At 41.2% G+C, this 21,449-nt stretch overlaps 1 protein-coding gene across 2 annotated transcripts in view; it reads right to left on the bottom strand.

Moving 5' to 3' along the window:
* The window catches only part of PPIL2 (peptidylprolyl isomerase like 2), a 123,860-nt gene that overhangs the window by 49,540 nt on the left and 52,871 nt on the right, over positions 1–21,449 (bottom strand). For both annotated transcript variants that reach the window (XM_030582355.1, XM_030582356.1), the window contains 4 exons: positions 20,848–20,923; positions 19,671–19,831; positions 15,990–16,065; positions 11,463–11,569 (listed from right to left, as the gene is read on the bottom strand). In XM_030582355.1, coding sequence (XP_030438215.1) covers positions 11,463–11,569; positions 15,990–16,065; positions 19,671–19,831; positions 20,848–20,923 — 420 coding nt within the window. The remainder of the gene's footprint in view (positions 1–11,462; positions 11,570–15,989; positions 16,066–19,670; positions 19,832–20,847; positions 20,924–21,449) is intronic.

Genomic DNA, 21,449 nt, shown 5'->3' with positions numbered 1-21,449 from the left:
TGTTTTTAAGTGAGGTGAAATTTGGGATATGCAAGACAGGTCAGACTCCTGAAAGGAGTACAGTAGCCTGGAGAGGTTGAGAGTCGCTGATATAAAAGACTATCGAAACAAGGGGGATTTCCGTTTAAAACCTTCTCCAACTGAAGAGAAAGGGAACAAGGGATGCTGTTAAAATGAAAGCCTTACTGAATACTTCACATTGCAAATACTTTAACTGTTTTTTTTCCCTTTCTTTTATCTTTAATAAAATGTTAAAAGGATTTTTAATGTGTTCACTATGGTACTAAGCAGGCAGAGGTCTCTGTATATCAAACCCCGAACCTTATTTAATACTGTTTAATGCTGGACAGTAACTGGGTTATGTTAAAACCTTTGACCTATATACTGAATCTAAATTAATACAACATGCCTAGAATCAGCAGCCTGGTTTGTCTTGAAGAGCTACTGTACTCGTGAGATCTCAAATTTCCAAGCAAAAACAAACATTTTTTTTAGTCTCATCCTGCTCTTAGGGACAAAGGATGGGGATAAGAATGCGTGGGCAGTGTTATGGCTACAATCATGGCCGCTCTTTGAATGTCTATAGGGCTGCTTTTGCTCCCTTATCAAGGATAGGTGAAAGTACTACATAAAGTACATACTTTGTATTTTCATTAGTGAATTTAGTGCTCGTGAAAGATGCCAGATTGACAGTTCTGGAATGCAAATCCCTCTGCTTATTCACAGAACAGGCACAAGCTTCCTCCATACTGCTTCCTTCCAGCGTGACAGGATTGGTTAGCTTCAATGCCCATTCAATCCTTGGTCTTTCTGCAAAGACTATCAACAAGAAAGCCAACTGGGACAGTCCTTTTTGTGGGCCAGTCCACTAACAACTAGACTGGAACCATCACATACATTTTTAACGAGGCCATCAAACAGCTCCATTGTTAGTATCTACTACTGGTCATTGCTACACTGACTTAAATTTGCAGAGGTAAGATGAACACCAAAGCTACAGCCCTAAGACCTGATGTGGCTTTCAGAGATATACTCTGCTTCACCTAATCTTTTTGCATGATCAGCTACTGTGCTGGCATTCACGGCATTTGATTTTTCAAGGTACATGCTAATGTATAAAGTGCATTGGAAGATTATTTATTATTGCCAGGGCCTCCACAGTGGACAATGAGTTCTTTAGTATTTCTTGTTTGTAGTTGTTCCAAGTAGGCACCATTATCAATAGACAATTCCTCTTTGCCCTTTTTGCAATAGATGGAAGGTCAGAAATACTTAAAATAATTCCAATTTCTCCATTACAACTTTTGCATTCACTCATCTCCAGAAGCTGGATGTAATATTGCCCTCTCATTGTGTAATTATGCAGGTCTGAAAGACAGCAACAGGGGAAAAAAAAGTTAAATTTTACATTTTCTCAAGTATTCAGACCAACTGCTTTTTTTAATCAGATACAACACTTCTAGAGGACGAATGTAAAACTGATCCAGAGGTTTTCTCCCCAGAAGTGTGGTCATTAAAGATAGCCTAAAAAAGTAGGATTTCCCAGGGCTAACAACTCAGATTGTGTTAGCACCACAAAAATGAGTCAACATGCGTGCTGTCTTTGACCATAGGGAAGGGTATACTCTTTTCCAAACTCTGACCAGCATCTTTGGCAACTTCCTACTTACAGTAAAATGAGTCTCATCCCTAAAGACTAACCTCTCTCTGTATATTTTGTAGATACTTTGTCAGATATCTGCATTTGTCAATGGGTTGAAAATTCCTTCCCAAAACAAGCATTGATCTTTTATCAAGAGTCCCATTCCAAAGGATCTGAAGGCTGACTGCCCTAGAAACTGACCTGATTGCTTCCCCTGCTAGCTGGCAGGGAACACGTGTGTCCGATGTGGAAATGAAGATTTCATTTATTTCAAAACATATTTAGTCTTAGCTTATCTAAATGTCTGCAAACTAGATGCTGTAGTGGCACATACTGATTGCTGTCATTGCACCACCTACAGGGCCTGGATGGATTTCAGAATGAGAAAAACTGGTTGTTCCTAAGAGAGACCAGGTAAAAATGGAACAGAGACAAAAGATGGACAGTGATATTACAAGCAAGGGGAAAATACTAGAAAAAAAGAAACCATTTTTTAAAATCTAAAGTTCCAGTAAAAGAGCTAGCTGAATAATGTAATACCTTATAAATACTGACTGATTACATTTTACTTTTCTCATTGCCAAAAGCATAGATGTAAACCAGGCAAAACTCATCTGTCTTATTGTACCCAGAGAGAAGTAACCAAGCCAGGCTATTTTCTCAGTTTACAGCTTTCCTTTCTCATCAACAAAAATGGGTTGCTATCTTTTTAAAAGTCATTCTTATTGGACAGTTAAGTAGCCAATTAGAAATAGATTAGAAACATGCTGTGCCCCTGTTGCCAAGATACAGTAGAAGGGAAAGGAACTGCGGCTTCTAAGTTGTTGCTATGACTGCAAGCAAGAAGGCTTTACTATGTGAACAGCTAATCATTTCAAAATGTTCCATCCCTTCAGGATCTACATGTGTCTTAAAGAGAAATTCCACACTAAGCAGTCACAAGCCATCATTCACATGACTGTATAATTTCTTTTATTGCAAATTCCACCACTCCAGTTATTTGTTTTTGTCTTCTTTAAGCTGTCGCTGTACTGTAGCAGCTGCATTGAACTGCACAACCACAAAATGTGCTCATTAATGCTCTGTGTCCATGCAATAATAATTTGAAATAATGAGAAGTTGGTTCTGTGAATTAAAATTCTATTATGTACACAACAGCTTTCATCTCATCATTCCAATGCCAGAATCCCTCTACTAAGAAGCCTGAACTGGTGAAATACATTTTTCAGACTTCAAACTAAGCTTGCAATTTTTCAGTTTGTTTTTTTTTAAATGCAAGGCAGATTCTGTTTTGCTTTTGAAGGTTTTATTTAGTTAAGGCATTTCTGTCCACGCAGTATTTCTTCAAGGCTATTCTCCTGCATCACTTCTTTCCAAGAAATATAATGGGGTGACTGGGAAATTTCTAAAATGAGCTCTTCCTCCCACAGTCCCCACCTCTCTCTGAAGATCAGATCTGTTTACTGTAGCTGCTCCTCTGCGTAGCCCTTGAATCTTAATGCTCTCTCTGCTGCAGGGAGTACTGTCTCTGACAGGAAGTCAGTGGAACTCACCATGGGATGTCCTACAGGACAGGCGGGTTTTTAAACACATCTATTCACCACTAGCACCACAGCCTCTGCCAGCCTTCTCCTCCGATTCAGCATCGTGATAAACAGATGGGCTATGGTGACAGAGAAGAATGACAGCTCTATGTTTTGTTTTTTAAATAGGAATGAGGCAGGGCTTCCAGTTCACATAAATTACATGGTGATCTCACCGAAACCTTCTCAATCCAATCATGCAGTGGGCAGATGCCTTGAGGTCAATACACTGACTAAAATGATGAGAGAACAGTGACGTTCCAATGAGGTGAGATGACATGTGCAATGGATAAGCATCAGACAGGGCATCCTGAAGTAGAGCATTTCACCAGGCTCACAGTGATGCATGGAGATTCAAACAAACAAAAAGCATCTTAGGTAATGAAACTATATCAGGCAATTACCTAATCTGGTTACTTAAAGCTACAGTAGCTCTTTAAAAACAACAGCAGAAGAACTAAGATTCTCTCATGACACAAAAAACTTGTCATTTTAAAGAGTTATTTAGTACTTGCTAAAAGCATTTTTTTTTAATAAACCAGAATTTCAGTCGACAGCTAAATTTCATTTTTCAAAAACATTCTTCAGAGTGCTACCATTAAGGAATACGATCTAAAATGATGAAGTAGCAAGCACAGTTTACAGTAGGTATCTGTAGAACAATTCATAGCCCAGTTTGCTTGTCACTTGAGAGTACAACAGCAATTGATCAGTTTATCTAAACAGAGTCTAAGGTAAACAGGGCATCTAATTTGCTAACCTAATTTGTCAATTTTACTCAGTAGCTCCCCAGAATCAGAGAATCTGTTCCTACTACAGTCAGTGTTTCCTTTTGTTCTAACTTTTATTTGCTGTGTTAAAGAAACGAATGCACAAGTCGTGATCATTAGGGACTTGAATAGCTCTACGATACTACGCCACTGTGCTCTGTGCTCTGCAAAATATTACTGATATGGACAGAGACATTTGGTATGGTTTAAATGTCAGCCACAACTTTCTTTAATTATTGGAGCAAGCATCAGTAAGTGAAGACTTGGCATAACAGCTCTTCAGGCAGTTTCCTGGCGATACTGCAGTCCAATCACAGGCCATACAGACTCCACCTTAGAAGGAGAAGCTACCTTAGCCTTCACTTCCAACTGAAGCCATAAGGCGCTGATAAATAGCCAGTTACCCCAAATCACGTGTCCTTATCAGAGGACTCAAGACCCAAACAAAGGATGCCTCAAGCAGAACACAATATTGAAGGGGAACAGTTTTGTCATGCTTACCATTGCAGGTCTCAGCCCTGTCCTCTGGACAGGGGATCACTGAGTAACCCCTTCTACCTTAGCACACTTGCCCCACAAAACTGAAGCACAGAAAATACACAAACAGTGATCGACCCAACACAAGCCTGCCATGTGCTTTGGGGAAGGCAAAAAGTCATCTCTCACAGTACTGGAAGGGACCCCGAAAGGTCATCGAGTCCAGCACCCTGCCTTCACTAGCAGGACCAAGTACTGATTTTGTTCCAGATCCCTAAGTGGCCCTCTCAAGGATTGAACTCACAACCCTGGGTTTAGCAGGCCATTGCTCAAACTGAGCTATCCCTCCCCCAGACTGCATGTGCATATCTGCAGGATGGGAAAGTTCTTTTGCAATCCCACCAGGTGACCACTGAGAACCAAAGCACATCAGGAGACCCGAAACAGACATCCAGAGCTCAAACAGACCATCCCATCAGGATGTGTATGTGGGGGGAAAGGATTGGGCTGAGTGCCTCCCTCTGCCTCAGTGTAGAATTAAATACCTCCTTAAAAAAAAAAAAAAAAAGAGCAGGACAATGCCTTTGAAGCAATGGGAGATGAGCCCATACAGGGGACGATTATGGCCCCCAGAGATGGGAAGAACCCTTCCACTATTCCTGTCAGTCCCAGATTTATGAGGAGCAAAACAAAGCAGCACAACCAACATGCAACAGCAACACTATTGTGACACACAGAACAAGTTACAGCAACTAAATGAACAGTTTGCCATTAATATTTGTTGAGAAGATCATGCTCCTCCCCCAACCTCAATCATGGATACTATATTCATAAACAAAGTTCAAAGCATTTTAACATTAGCTTCCAACTTACTTCAAAAGGAGGAAGAAACCATCTGGGAAATACAGTTTATCAAAGAACTATGGAAAATTACTAGATTCCCCCATCACGAAAAAGGGCAGGTTGATTTATCTGCCAACATAGCATTCTGAGGGACCAGTCTACTTCTGAAATCAACACAGCCTACCAACAAATGTTTCCTCTAACTGCTTTTACACCTGAGGGCTGACAGGATTTTTTTTGTTTTTGTTTTTTTAAGCTTAGAAACTGCAAGCTACAGTCGCTTTTACACTAAGGGTACGTTTTTACTACTCGCCAGATTGGCAGGTAGTGTTTGATGTATTGGGGATCCATTTATCACATCTCGTCTGGGCGCGATAAATTGATCCGCTAATCGACACCCGTACTACACCTCGGCAGGAGGAGTAAGTGGAGTCGACGGGGGAGCTGCGGCAGTCGACTCGCTGCCATGAGGACAGCCAGGTAAGTTGCACTAAGATACTTGGACTTCAGCTACACTCAGATGAAATAAAACACTATAGTAAATAAAAACAGAAGAATAAAACTGAAATCCACTGCAGTTCATCTTCATATTTCTTCATATTATCTTTGTTTAGCAACTTTTTACACTTAAAGACCAAAGCTAAGAATTTAACACCTGGTTAAACACTAGCAAATCCTGTGCAATAGCCAAATGCATCTCCACTAAGTAGAATTAATGTTCCAGTTAAGCAACATTTATTGGAAATACACTATCCCTAGAATAATTCAGCTCCCTGGCACATGTTCCAATAAAAGTGACCATCTGATTAAGTATGTCTCCACAAAGTGGAACATACTGTATCAGAATGAAAAAGACAGGGAGGAAAACAGTGACAAAATAAGAAACAGGAATGCCCTTATGTTGTAAAGAGAACAGTATTGCATCTCTGCATCTCTCCTCATTTAAGGCATTTAAAATCAACGGAAAAGTCAGCTTATCTCCAGAAATTTTTTTAACTGCTTTTCTTCAGTTCAGTAAGTTATACATCAAACAACATCTTTGCCATTCTGGAACCCACGTAAAGTTTCACAGAGATCTTGACAAGCGATCTCAGATGCACAGCCAGGAAATTTTGGATTCCAATCCTATTGCACGCTCTGTTTCTGTAGCCCATCACAGCATAAGTGATGATTTCAATTGCAATGCAATACTGATTTCCTGCACTTGGATCAATACAAAACATTTCTTGGTTAGCTTTATATGCTGCCAGGCAGAATCTCATCACCATCAATCTTACTGATTAGCACCTTGCACACTACTTTGGTATATGTGGATTATTGTATTGTTTTAAGACACAAAAGTAAGTAAAAAACTTAACATCTGTCAGAAAAACCCTAACATCAGCTAATCTTATGATCTCAGAGATAAGAGAACAGCAGATGGGCTGTTTCATCAAGAGGCCTTTACCTTGAAATGTTCTACTCTAGCCCACTGGATTATTTTCAAATTAAATTTCAGTGTTGTGGTATTACCTACAGAGAGATAATAAATATGTATTTTATAGCAACTTTGATCCTCTGTGCTAAGTGGGGCACGCACTGAAGAAGGACACTGGATGCCAGACCTAGGTGTAGGGCAGGGGATCTCAACCTTTTTCTTTCTGAAGTCCCCCCCAATATGCTATAAAAACTTCATTGCCCACCTATGCCACCACAACTGGTTTTCTGCGTATAAAAGCCAGGGCTGGCGTTAGGGATTGCAAGTAGGACAATTGCCTGGGGCCCCAGGCTACAGCGGGCCCCACAAAGCTAAGTTGCTTCAGCTTTAACTTCAGCCCCAGGTGGCAGAGCTCAAGGCCCTGGGCTTCAGTTCTGCACAACAGGGTTTTGGCTTTCTGTCCTGGGCTCTAGTGAGTCTAACATTGGCCCTTTTCTGTGGGCCCCCTGAAACCTGCTCGCAGCCTCCCAGGGGGCCCCAACCCCTAGTCTTCAGAAAAGCTGGTCCCTTAGAGTCCCTCACTTGATCTGGACAGGCTCAGAGAGGAAATGCACTTCCTGTGGACAGTCATTGAAGGGAGTTCTGTCCTTGCTTCCATGAGAGTCCACTCTACTCTCATGGGCAGCACTAGAAGAAGAGTGCTTGGGCTTAGACGTTGCAGGCTCCACTCCAAGGCACATGCTTGGAGGGATACTGCTAGTGAATTGTGGTCCAGGTTCAGGGGCCTCTCTCCAGTCCAGATAAGAGAGTGGCCTCATAGTCTTTTCCACCAGGTGCTTTTGGTGACGTTCATAGGCTTCTCAAGTTTTGGGTGGGAAGAAGCAACACATATTGCACTTTGCCAATATGTGCACCTCACCCAAACAATACAGGCACCGCTGATGTTCATCACTGATAGAGAAGAAGCAAGTACAGGAGACACAATCCATGAATCTCAGAACTCTGGACATAGCCCAAGAGCCAGGGAGAGGCTCCCCAGGTGTGGGGAAAGAAATACTCTATGCTAACTATAAGCTTTAACTACTAAGCTAAGATATATAACTATTTACAAATATTTTCTTCTGCAGGTTATGCAACAGAGTGAAGGTGGACACTATTCCAACTCAGGCCAAGCAGTGATGACAAGGAACTGGAGAGGCGTCAACCTATACCACTCCTTATGCCCTGAGTTGGGAGCACAAGGAAAGCTACTATGCACGTGTGGCCAACAGACACTGTTTTGAAGAATTTCTGGACTCGGGTGCATGGCTTTCATGAGTACCCCACGTGTGGAATATGCACAGGGACCAGCACTCAAAGAAGAATTAAAGACTATCATGATGCATATGAATTAAGGCAGCACAGAAAACCTTAATTTTAGTAATTCCCAACCTCTGAATGTTTGACTTTGCAATCTTAAATAGTTTTTACCTTGTATTTCAGTATGTAATATATACATACTTTATGTTCTCAGAGAAGTAACTGGTCTCTTATTTAGCTCACTACTATTTTATTAATACATGCATAGCTTTACTTAGTTACTCTCTGCTGCCAAAAGGCTACTTAATCTGCACAGATTTAATCAACACAAAGAAATAAAAGAAACAGATGATCATAGGCCAGTGTTTGATCAGGCTTGGCTGTGCATAACAGTACACATTTGCAATATGCATATAAAAAAACACTGACTTGAAAGGGACATGTATGGAAAAATAAAGAAACATGATGGGCACCATATTGGGAATGCTATAAAGGGAACTAGACACAGACTCTTGAGGACTGAGACATAGTAGTTGCTCAAGTGTTCCAGGGAATCATATTGATCAACATGGGAATGGTTTCACTCAGCATGGATTAGATAGGAATCAGTTTCATAACACATGACAAAATAAATGATTCAACACAGTCTGCTCACTCTGTTTCTGCCCCTAAATGTTGCTGTACTGACATCATCTGCTTTTCGTCTCACTACATATTGCTATTCAATGTTTAGGAGCAAGAAAGTCACCTTTGTCATTGAACAGGGTGACGTAGAGCCATAGATTCATCATGGCATGACATGCCGCTGTGATGCTTCTCACATCATGGTGATGCATCTCTCACTCATCACCACTACTGTTTGGCAGAAAGGAGGATAAACAGAGCTTGGTGTATTTGTTCCATTCTCATCTCCCACACCTCCAGCCCTACACACTGCCTGTTAGGCAATGAAATAGAAGATTTATCATATTTTTGGACTCCACAATAGCTGCCTAAAACTTCTGAGTCACTGGATAAACTATTTTAAAGTTAAAGTGGTCACCAAAAGCAACCTCTAGAGTAAGCCTGAAACATATTTCCCATTATAATCTCCTATTTCACATGCTTAGAACTTTCCAAAATACCATTTGGGCTGAAATTTTCAAAGTTTGGTGTCTGCCTAAAAATTAACTTTTTTTTTTTTTTTTTTTTTAAAGTTTGAGTATAATCCCTTCAGCTGCTGGAGTTCTGGAAAAGTGAGACAATCTTTTTGTGTTTGTTTTTAAAAACAGAGCTAAGGGGGGTGGGAAGGTACTTTTTGAAACTTGGCACGGAAAATATACAGTGATGTCACACGCTGACAATTTTATTATGAGACTTGCTATTTTTGTGACTCTGATAACCCTGGGTCCTGGAATCAGACAAATATAGGGTTGTTTCAGCTTTCATTTTTTAAAACAGTGAATTTCTACCATTTTGGTTGTAGGTTAATAAAAGCCTGAAAACGTGAACTCTAAAGACTTAGACACCAGAAAGTAAACAAAACCCCAAAGTTATTTTATAGAATCACTTGACATTTTGGAATCTGACTCAAAATTTTGAATGCCTGGGATTGGCAAATCTGTATTGTCTCTATTGAGGATTAGAGCATCCACTTGGTATAAAGGAAGCTGGCAGAATAGGCCACTGAATAGGGCATTGGTCTAGGAAACCAACATTCAGTTCCTGGTTCTGTCACTGACCTGCTGGGTGACCTTGAGCAAGTCATGCTCTCCTCTCTGCACCTCTCTTTCCCATCTCTGCTTTGTCTGTCTTGTCTGTTTAGATTATATAAGCTCTTTGGTCATGTTCCTGCAATGTGTGGAATTCTACACTCTCAGTAGTCCCACTGATGGTATTCCCACAGTGGTACTAAATGGTACTCCCACAGTGTGTAAAGTTAAACATGTGAGCAAGTCTCTGCATAACTGGGGCTTATATATTTGCAATGCCTAGCACATGGTGCCAAGCTCTCAGTTAGGGCCTGTAAGGACTACTGTCATACACAAATATTAATTTAAAATTGACATTAAAGCATTTGAAAGTTATGCACTGACCATGTAGTGCAGGACATTTTCTTAATGTTCCTGGTTCACATGTACACATATATACACTATGAATTCATAACTAGCTACAGGTTAATTTTTGCCAACTCATTCATGTGGAGTAGAGCCTTATATTGAGTGTAGACCTATTGATTCCAATGGGACTACTTGTGATGTAAGATGTTACTTAACAAAAGGCTGGCAAAATTTGGCCCACGTTTACTCTTCTCATTGGCTCCAAGAACTCAAGCTCTGGCGGTGAAACTTGAAAGCTCCACAAGCCAAACAGCTGCTTCGCAAGAAGCCTGCAAGCACAGCTGGTGAAGCTTGACATAAGATATGCAGCTATTAGCTTATAAAATTCACACTCTGAACAGCTCTGGAATTTTTCCTTTTGCTTTTCTCTCCTTTTTTCTCTTAAAAAGGAGAAGAAATTTTAGAAAAGCTATTCATACAGACATTGCACAATTAAAATCACAGTTTGGAAATACACGGCAATGTTACCTAGTCCATTTTGCACAAACATACTATTTATCTGATTAAATGTACAGCATAATATATTACTATTTCCAAACTCTATTTTCTATAAAGACAGGATGTATAACACAGCTGAGTTACCAGTGCTACTGGAACCTTCACTTTTGTATTTCTTGGTTTTATCATTTCAGCCATGCAACTTCCATGTTATGTTAGTGCAGCTTATCACATTTAATAAAAGAAACAATACTTTGGGCTAATGTGGCATTTTAATGTGATATCTCAAAGTGCTTTACATAAATGGGCAATAATTATGATGACCATTTTTCAAACAGGTAGTGCTAAGGCCCAAAGAAGTTAAGTGTCTTGCCCAAAGCACGCACACAAAGTCAGCAGCAGAGTAAAGAATATAAGCAAGCTCTCTTGATTCCCCTCCCTTCTTAAAGTTGGGATGGTGTGTTCAACTGCAAATAGGAAGGGAGATATCCATAAGATAATTTCCTATTAGGATGCGGTCCATGCTATGAAAGAGTTTGAGAACCTCTCTTCTACCGTTTGGTTTTTAATTTTACTTTCATTATTTTCTAATTTCTCCATAGACTTGCATTAGCTGACTTCAAAGACCTTGACTATCTCTACTCCCATGTTTCTCTGCAGGGCCACTAATGATGCAAGAGCCATCTCCTTCTCAGCTCATGCCATCAGGAACTGCTTTTCCTTTCCTCTCTCACCCTCTGAGTCTCAGAATCTCTTAGAATTTCTCATTTTAAAAGATAAAAACTTCACTGAATAGATACTGCTTGCATTGTTTCACTATTCTGACCTCCAACCCTTGTTCTATTCATAATCTAGAGTTACATTACAGGATTAAATCTAGGTGGCATACTGTACCATATCACAGTGCAACTCCAAGTTCAGGTCTCCTTTATTAGTGTGCAGTTGTACATAACCTTTTTTCTTCACATACTGGTATCGCACAACGTCCTCCTCAATGGCAGCTGCCTCAAAGCAAAATTAAAAATTAGCACTTTTGAAATTTTTTCATTAATCTTTAGAAGCTATCTGCAAACAAATCACTAGATTCCTATTAGATGAAATCCTCCCCATAGACTTAGAGATATGGTAATGTAGAAATCATCAGATGGTAATCTCACATTAATCATCTTATGTCATACAATTTTCATTCTAGAAAGCCACAAATTGTCTAGAGCCAACAATGTGGTCTGTATTTTAAGCATCAGGTAACCCTGAATATTACACACTGTAATTTTCCAGTAATATCTACTAATTATGGGTATTATTTTGAAACCAAATTGCTTCTTGCCAAACTTAGAAACCATGCAGGTAGTCATCAGCCAACCACAAATTGTTGACATATGAGGACCTGAACTGATGGAACCATGTCACTACTGGAAAGTCAAACCAAAGGCTCACTCCAAGAGACTTATTTCATTTGTGTCAAAGAAACTCCATTTCTATCAATATTTCTAGATACTCAAAATCTGTCTCCAAAGCATAGAAAAATAAAAGCAGGGATTTCAAGCTAAGTAAAGAAAATTACTTTGGTAAATATGCAGTTAGACTACTGGCTTCAGGCTTTCACTAAGTGTACCTGATAGTCCGAAATCTTTAGTCCCAAGAGTAAGAGCTCTACCTTGCATTTGAAACACTAATTGCCAAGTCAGTTAATCAACACTGAAATTAAAACATTCAATGCATTTTTGTTTAAGCTCGAGGACGAAAGGAAAGAATTACTGTTTAAAATGCATCTTTGGCAAGAAATATAACTCTGTGTGCTGTCTGGCAGCTTTTGACTTACTGCTATTCAATTTTTTAAGATATAATTTTAACCAATACCAAGAGGTTTTTAAGCTAAAAGACAGTAAACATTTTACATGAGAGGAGATCAAATTTCATTGCTAACTTGCATACATGTGCATTCCATTTTGTGGTCCATAGGCATATGAAATATCTCATTAATTTTAGCTCAATATCTACATACTTGCCATTCAGAGCTAAAACTAAATTCACAATTGCTACATTATTTTAGAATGAACTCACTGGAAAAAAATTATCTACCTTTTTGTAACTGTTGTTCTTCAAGAGGTGTTGCTCATGTCCATTCCATTCTAGGTGTGTGCGAGCCCATTTCAACAGTCATTGGAGATTTTTGCCTCAGGGTTCCCACAGGGTCAGCCGTGGCACCCTCTGAGTGCTATGCACTTTGTGAACACTGTTGGGGGTTACGAGAGTCCAAAGGGCGGCGTTGTGAATTGGAAATGGCACCGACCCGACACAAAATGGAGGAATCATTTGTGTCCGGAGAAAAATGGAGATATGGAAGTGTGTGTCCTTCAAGTCAAGGGTCGTATACCAGTCTCCTGGATCCAGGGATGAGATGATGGAAGCCAGGGAAACCATGCAGAACTTCAACATTTGAGATGCTTGTTAAGGCATTGCAGGTCCAAGATGGGTCTAAGGCCCCCTTTTGCTTTCAAGATTAGGAAATAACGGGAGTAGAATCCTTTCCCCCTCATCTCCCATGGGACCTCTACTGCTCCCACTCCAAGGCTGTCTACCTCCTGGGCAAGGAGTTGCTTGTGAGACAGGTCCCTGAAGAGGAACAGGGAAGGGGAGTGGGAGGGAGGGTCAATCAAGAACTGCAGAGTGTAGCCCGAAGATATGTCAAGCACCCAATGGTTCGAAGTCAGCCGCAACCAGGCCGACCGGAAGGTTGAGAATAGAGTAGGAAGCTGGATCCTGGGATGTGACTAGGGCACCGTCCTTGAGTGCATCCTCAAAATCCCTGTTTCTGGCTTCCTTGGTTCCTAAAATGGTTCAGCTGAGCAGACAAATGGGAAGACAAAGGGTATCATTGTTTAAACCCCTTGCCTCTGTCCTTTTTCCTATAGGTGCTTAGCCAGGGATGGAGGTGATGGAGGACGATGACGGAACAGCTTCCTAGCCTGCTGAAGAACATGAAGGCCCAGGGAGTGGAGGGTGGCACAGGAGTCTTTAAGGCCGTGCAGCCTTGTGTCTGTGAGCTCGGAGAAGAGCCCTAACTCCTTCAAACAGGAGGTCCTGTAGAGTGGTCTGCATATCCTGGGATAAGTCAGAGGACTGTAACCAAGAGCTGCGCCTCATTACCACTGCAGCGGAGACAACCCTGGCCGCCAAGTCCGTAGCATCCCAGGGCACCTTTTGCCATCGCTCTGCCTTTCCCCACTGAACAGGCGAACTCCTGGGCTTGGTCCTGTGGAAGAGCCTCCTTGAATTTACTAAGGGAGTCCCACAGATTAAAATGGTACCTGACTAATAGGGCCTGGTGGTCAGACACCTGAAATTACAGGCTGGCTGTAGAATAAATCTTTCTGCTAAACAAGTTCAGTCTCTTGGTGTCTGTTTTTCACCATGCCACTCACCATCCCTCTCATTAACAGCGCACACGACCGATGACCCAGCTGGAGGGTGTGTATTTAGCTATTCAAATCCCTTTGCAGGGACATACTACTACTTTTCCACCGTCTTAGAAGTGGGCGGAATGGCAAAGAGGGTCTGCCACAGTGATTTTTGCGATCATAAGAACCCCTGGGTGGACAGGCAGCGTGATCTGGGCTGGGGCGGTGGAGGATACGACATTAAAAAGTTCATCTGACTTTTTCACCAACTCCTCAATCTCCAGGTTTAAATTGGTAGCCACCCTTTTAAGGAGGGCGTGGTGCTCCTTAAAGTATGGGTGGGACTGCCAATTTGGGAGGGGCCCACCACCACTTCCTCCGGAGACAACGACAACTGCACCGCAGGGGGAGGGGCAGGTTCCCCTGCCCTCTCTAGGGATGGCTCCTTAGGTATAGGAGCCTGCTGTGCTGTCCCTGCATTGGATTCCACACCCTGCTCTGACTCCAGTGCCGGAGGTGGTTTGTCCGAGGCAACCAGGGAGGAATGGTGGGAGTACGGGACCGGTATCATCAGCATGCCCCAAAAATTCCAGAACAGCCATTGAGCAGGCCATTGTCCCTGCTGCCACGCCACTGCAGCAGATGCCATGCTAGTCTTGTGGGTTAGTGGTGATTCACCCTTTCTTAGTAAGGGGCTGAACTCCTGCTCTAACTCGGACCATTGCCCCCCGGTGACCAGGGCGGAGCAGTAGAAGCCCAAGTCTGCCAAATGATCCTCATTGGTGACCGGTGAGAAGAGGGCAAGGAGAGAGAGCGTGGCATCGGGGACCTGGGTCTTCTGGCCAGAGACCGAGGTTGTGGGAATAGGGCCTTGGCAGTGCTGATGGGGATTTATGCCTGTGGTCCAAGGACACTCCACTGCCCTATGGGGTGGTCCCAAGACTGGACTGCCCTGGACGGTGGGCCTTAGCTGAGTCCAGTGCTTGGTGCAGTGGCAGCTGGCTTACTGGGTCTTTAACCACCGAGGCCGCTTCAAGCAACGAAGGCCCTAGGAGGAGCCGGGGGTGCCCTGCTGCTCCCAAGAGTCAAAGGCAGATCTCTGGCTGGGTTAGGGGGTCCGAGCATACCAGTACTCCCGTGAAGTTCCAGGGCAGGCATGTGGCCTGACACGTCCTTTGATCAAAGCCCTCTTCCTCTCTGGTGCTGGGGAGCCCTTCTTCTTATGCTGCTTCTTAGGCATTGGCAGTGAACTCCGCACCGATACCGATGTGCTAGGAGTGGAGTCCAAACAGGAGGGCTCCGATGCAGGACAAAGCATAGCTTCCACGAGGAGGGCCCTCAAGTGGATATCTCGCTGCTTCTCGATTCTAGGGCAAAAGTTCTTACAGATCCTGCCCCTGTCCTTTCTATGAGACTCCCCAAAGCACTTTAAACAACTGTCCTGGGGGTCACTAATAGGCATCAGCCTGCTGCATGACGACCATGGTTTGAAGCCTGGGGAAAGGGGAATGCCCTGGAGCAGAGCAAGTCCCAGCTGGGACTCTAACATTTAAACTAAGGGCTAACTAAGTACCTAAGAACTATATATACAAAGGAGATAACAATAGCTGTTAAGAACAGCGAACGCTCTTGCAGTGCAAGAAAAGCTGCTTCAACCAACCATCAGGAGCAGTCAGAAGGAGCTGAGAGGCCAAAGGACAGCGGTGCCTGATATACCAGTGCATGAGCCCCACACTCAAGAGGGCGCCACAACCAACCCTGTGGATACCGCTAAGGCAAAAATCTCTGAAGACTGTGCGTGTGGGCATGCACACACCTAGCAAGAAATCGACATGAGCAAGCACTCAAAGAAGAAACCAGGGCTATAGCTGCATAGACAATATTATTCTAAGATATCAGACACTGACTAGTCAATAATGCATTCTTGCAGTCCTCTCAAAAGTATGTCTACAGGACAGCATACTTTATACCAGTATATCTGATTACAATACACTTTGTTAATGATAGGTATCAACAGTACCTGCTTCATGTGTTGTTTCTGGGGCCATGGCAGTGGACGTGAAGGAAGCACTTACTGTCCCTGTAGAATAGTGAGCCTGTACAAAAGATTAAAAATTCAGAGTTAACACTACAAAAACTGGAGGAAAGAGATGTAGCATTATAACATCATCTCTGCACTCTTCTCTCAAATCCATCTAATTAATTTTGGTGTACATACACACACATTCAAATAATAAAACTACCTATATAATAGCAGTAGTAATAGTAATAAATACATACATAAATAAATAATATGGCTGTATGGAATAATGGAAACAATTAGTCAGCTATTGTCAAAGCAACTCCAGTTCTATTAATTGTTAAAAGGAGATCAGAAGTTCATCTACACATAGGGTAAATTCCTGGCCTCATGGATAAAATGGATGATTTCTTCTATTGTCTTCAACGGAGTCAATATTTTACCCATATGTCTCCAATGGGTTTAATATCAACACTTTTCCAAGTGCCCTAGCAGAATGAATTAGCCATCAGTTTTAGCTTCTCATTCCCACCAAGCATTCAGATACACTATGGTGAAGATTGTCATATAATTAACATTTTTAAAAAATGTTACCAGAGGAATGTTTCCTAAAGTATCTGCCACATTCCCAATGTCCTTGTAGTATTACAAAGCTGGGCTCTAAAGATCTTGAAAAAGAAGCTATCCTGTTGAACAATACATATATTGGCTATTTCAATTAACAATCCCTTTCCTCATTCCAGAGGAAGGATGGGGTTTCCAAAATATGTAAGCATGTCCAAGTATTCACCAGAAGCACTGCATGAACTGCCCAAATATTTACCAACACAATATGCTGTGTATTTTTTCAAATCAGGCAAAACATCTGTACTTAAAAATAAAAAGTTTCAGGCGTGAGTATTCAGTCTTCAACAGCTTCTGAAAAATACAGTTGTAAATTGAAGCTGTCAAAGCAAGGAGATATGCATTAATATTTTTTAATCAAGACTTGTTTGGTAAAAAGCAAATGAAGCCACTCTAACTACTACAGCATGATTTTACAGTACATCTGTTATGCTGTGTTTCTCGTAGGTTTCCTATTTCACATTGACTTTTTCAGTTGTAGAGAGCTAAACTTGTTCATCTCATTTATCAGATGAGTGAGAGTGTGGTTTAGCCCCCATGACTCTCGTAATCCTCTCTCCTGAGACTGCCAACAGGAGTACCAGATTTGGTGATGTGGACACGTGGTCTCTTAGAATTGGACTGACACCTGTCAAATTTCATATAGATCATTAAATAGTCAGCATATGGTTACAACTTTTGGTCATTGCCAGAAGTGAAAGGAGCTATTATCCCATAACCAGTCCCCTGACCCTTTCAGCCCTCTCTAAAAAATGGAAGCTTCTGTACCAAACACATACCACATATGGGTTTCCGCAACTAAGAGCCAGAGGGGAGGGGGAAGAAGTGGGAAATTAAAAGGGTTTTAATCAGGGGTTACAAGTCTTGAGAAGCACATGCCAAACATAGCACAAATCACACAAATAGCCATTCTGATCACAATTCACTAATTCTGCTGCATTGCCAATATAATCAGCAAACAACAACATTTAATCTTTCACTTCAGAAGGAAGCACCGTCACAAAAAAAGTAGAATGAGGGATTTAAGATAAACAGTGTCACTCTACATTAAACACATTTTTAAACAACACTAAAAACTGGTTGCAAAACTAGAAGTGTCCTTTTGTTGTAGGTCTCTTGATTTTGTTTAAAAAGGTACCCTTAAAAACAGATTTTTTTTTCTGTAAATTTAAAGTGGGAATTCTTTTCCTAACTAACAGTTGCTAAAGTAAATAACAAGACCTGGCTGGTTGCTATACTACATGGCAGAGCCTACATTTTCCACCCCCAGAAGGGACAGCAGGGTTTAATAATGCTTTGGAAAACATACATCGGCTTTCTTGGTTCCTCTTCTGCAGGTGCACAACTGCTGCAGTTTTAAGCATGTCTGATATTGTTGCAATAAAATTTCATATTGACTTTCATTTTTAGCTTGTGTAATATTGGCCATGATAAAAAGAATCAAGGTTAAATTCTATAATTCCTTACTTAAAATATTACCACTTAATTACTAGAAGCATGCAAATGTCTTCTATATTTCCTATTTAAAGTAGATTTTCCGCTCCAGTTCTTATAAAATGGAAGAGAAGCACAATGCGGTGGTATTTCTCCATCTGTCACCTATAACATTTGCTCTGATGAATTTCTACTTAAGTCTTTCCAGACACTGAGCTCAAGGGACTTATTGCTTCCACATTATCAGGCAAGGGTTTTATTATTACAAATTATTTTTATATCCACAGCTGGAGATATGAAAGGAGCACTGCTGGCAAGACTTCTGTAAAACATCCTTGTTAAGTGATATTAAAGCCTACTAAACATATGGAGGGACTTTGGGAACACAGGGTGGCACTTGAGTGGACACTGTCACATGGCTTCTAATATCTATAGCCTCGTTCACAAATTTTCTTTTCTGAAAAAAATGGAATCCCACTCACAGATCTTAAGTGGAGTTAAAAACACAAATACAAGACCAAATAAGTAATAACATCTAGCTTGTTTATATATTTACACACACATCTGGAAATCTCAAAGCATTTTATTGAGGTAAATAATATCCTCATTTTATGAAGGGGAAAACAGAGGCAGGGAAACGAAGCAACATGCCCAAGATGACCCAGTGAAATCAGCGGCAGTGCGCTGTATAGAATCCAGGTTTCTGTGTGCTCTGCCCAATAGGTTTTACTGCCTCCCACAGAAGCCAGTGGAGCTTTGCCAATTACATCAGCTGCCGATCTGTTCCTTATTACATGTGGACAGTTCACATTCCATCTCATTTCATCTTTTTCTCTAAATACAATTTCTTTTAACTGTATAATTGCCTGAATAGGAACAAACAAGACAAGCCAAATCTAAGCCTTGCAGCTTCTGATATATCTAGGCTCATAAACAGTCTAAATTGCCTCTGTTTTGTTTTTAAATCATGTGGCACAATCCTGCTAACTGATGTTCATACAAGGGTAATCTAAGCACAGTGACTGTTTAGGGAGAGGATAACACTCAGCAATCTTGGATTCAATATGCAGACGGATTATTTCTTGACAACCACGAACACATAGTAATATGCCCCTGATAAGGGCACCTTTTACAATAGTCCATTAAAAATACTGTGAAGAGGAAACGTTGAAGCTGCTTCTGGTGATTTATATATATGCCAACATCAGGAATGATTCACTTGCATTGCCCTTAAGCTGTGTTCCTTCTGCCAATGATAAATTAATTCAAAGCAAGAAATTACAAGCTGGAAGGAAAAATCTTTATCACCTAACTCACACCATGGTAATCACATCCTAAATTTAAAGAGTTCTACCTCTCATTGCACCAAATTTCAAAAATATTTTAGGCTCGTTTACAAATATCTTACAAAAACAAATCCATTGACATACACACATCACTGCATTTCTAAAGAATTGCAGTATATTTTAGCTACGCCACTCTCATTGCCTCTGATGTACGGTAAGTTCCCATTCATCAGAAAATAGCCACGTCTGTTCAGGTGGCGATATGGTTACTATACTGAAAAATGCCTTTTACTATTCTTCAGAAATGTAATCAGTGTCGACCTATAAACCAACTTACTGCATTCAGCTTATCCACTTTTCTCTTTTCTGGGGCCTTCATTGTAGCTGCTAGAATATCATCTCCTTTGAATTCTTTATACAGCTCCAGTAAAGTCTCTCGGGTCTCTAAATTTGTATTTTTCAGATAGTAAGATGGATCCAACTTTGCTTTCTCTTCATCTATAAGACAGTATTAAGCCACATTTTCAGTTAAAAAGCAAGCTCTATATCTCAAAATCATTTTGTTCCCCTTCAACTTAACAGGGCAATACATCTCTCTCACCAATAGAAGTTGCTCCAATAAAAGATATTACCTCACCCTTCTTGTTTCTTTATAGAAGAAGAAATCTTTTTCATTGAAACTGCCACATATTTTTGCTCTTCTAGAAGTGATTATGATGAATGAGTGAGTAGTAAGACACCATATGAAAAAAGTGATATCCAAGTATGGTGAGACAAATACTTTACTGGCCATGTACTATACAAGGGCTTGACTTTATATCCTTTACCATTGAAAGACTCTTCAGAACAACTGGAAGCTACCTAAACTCTTATAAATCAATTTAAACCAGTTGTACGGAATACTAAAGACAGACACTATTTTTGGATACATAGTGCCAAAAATATCTTCCCTTTGTCCTCTCAGGGAATGAAACAGATCTATGGCTCATAATTCCCAAGATACATGCTGTCATAGTACAGAAGTATTTTTTTCAAGTGACATAAGTCACACCCGAGTTCTGCCCTGGCATGCCTAATTTTTGCTGAGTTATGGTTCGGGGCGGGGGGGGGGGCAGGGCACGCGAGCAGAGCCACAGTTGGAGCCTCAGGTGTGGGGCCAGAAATCGGGGCCAGGAGTGGAGCTGGATGCCACTCCCTCCCTGTTCCCCAGGGGGGTTGGCCCAGGCCTCAGCCACCCCCCCCCAACTCCAGGGGAGCATGCCCCGCAGTTTGGGGACCTCCGGTCTATTTAGGGAGAAACACAGTGGGGACTGTCTCTTACTGTGTGTTTATACAATGTTTAGAACTACTGGTCCCAATCTCAGCTGGGGCCTCTAGGCACCATTGCATAACATTTCATAATCCCACCATCCAGCGTTTTCTTTTAGAAAAATCACTCAACATTCCACAAATTATTCTCCGGGTTTGCATATTAAGATTAGAGTTTCTTCAGCCAAGCTTTAGTTCAGCCTTACCTGGGTCTGTCACCTTTAAATTGTTTTTAACATGGAAGAAGTTGGAGACATTAAATTTGTCCAGATTGGTTGGATCCTGAAAATAAAAATAAAAAAGTATAAAATCTTCCCAATGGAAACGTAACAGCAGGTAATAGTGAGTGTATGTTAATCCAGTAGTAAACGAGGGGCTGGAAAAGACTGAAATAACCACGATACAAACAAAATTTCAGCTAAACTATATATGGAAAACAGCTACTAACATAGCAATATCTGAAAATGTAAAAATTCCTGGCTATATTTGTTAATATGATTGAAATTTAGTGTTGTGTTCATTGGTAAGTACAGAACCAGTTACTAGCATAGTGTTGTTCAAGAATAGCCTGGGTTCAGGTAACTGGTCACAGCTTGCAAATGCTCAGATTCTAATTCTAAACTGGGATTAGCTCTCCAGAGCATTGGCCAAATGAGATGTCCAGCACCTAGGGGCCAGATTATTGAAGTTATCTAGACACCTATAGATCCAGATAGGTGCACACTGGAATTTCCAAAAATACGTAGGCATTTATCTGCTTCTTTAGGCAACTAAATACCTTTAAACAATTTGACCCAAGGAGGATAAC

The sequence above is a fragment of the Gopherus evgoodei genome, chromosome 13, assembly GCF_007399415.2.
Source record: "Gopherus evgoodei ecotype Sinaloan lineage chromosome 13, rGopEvg1_v1.p, whole genome shotgun sequence".
Classification (NCBI taxonomy): domain Eukaryota; kingdom Metazoa; phylum Chordata; order Testudines; family Testudinidae; genus Gopherus; species Gopherus evgoodei.
Note: the sequence above shows the minus strand (reverse complement) of the source record. Positions and strands in the feature narration are given on the sequence as shown.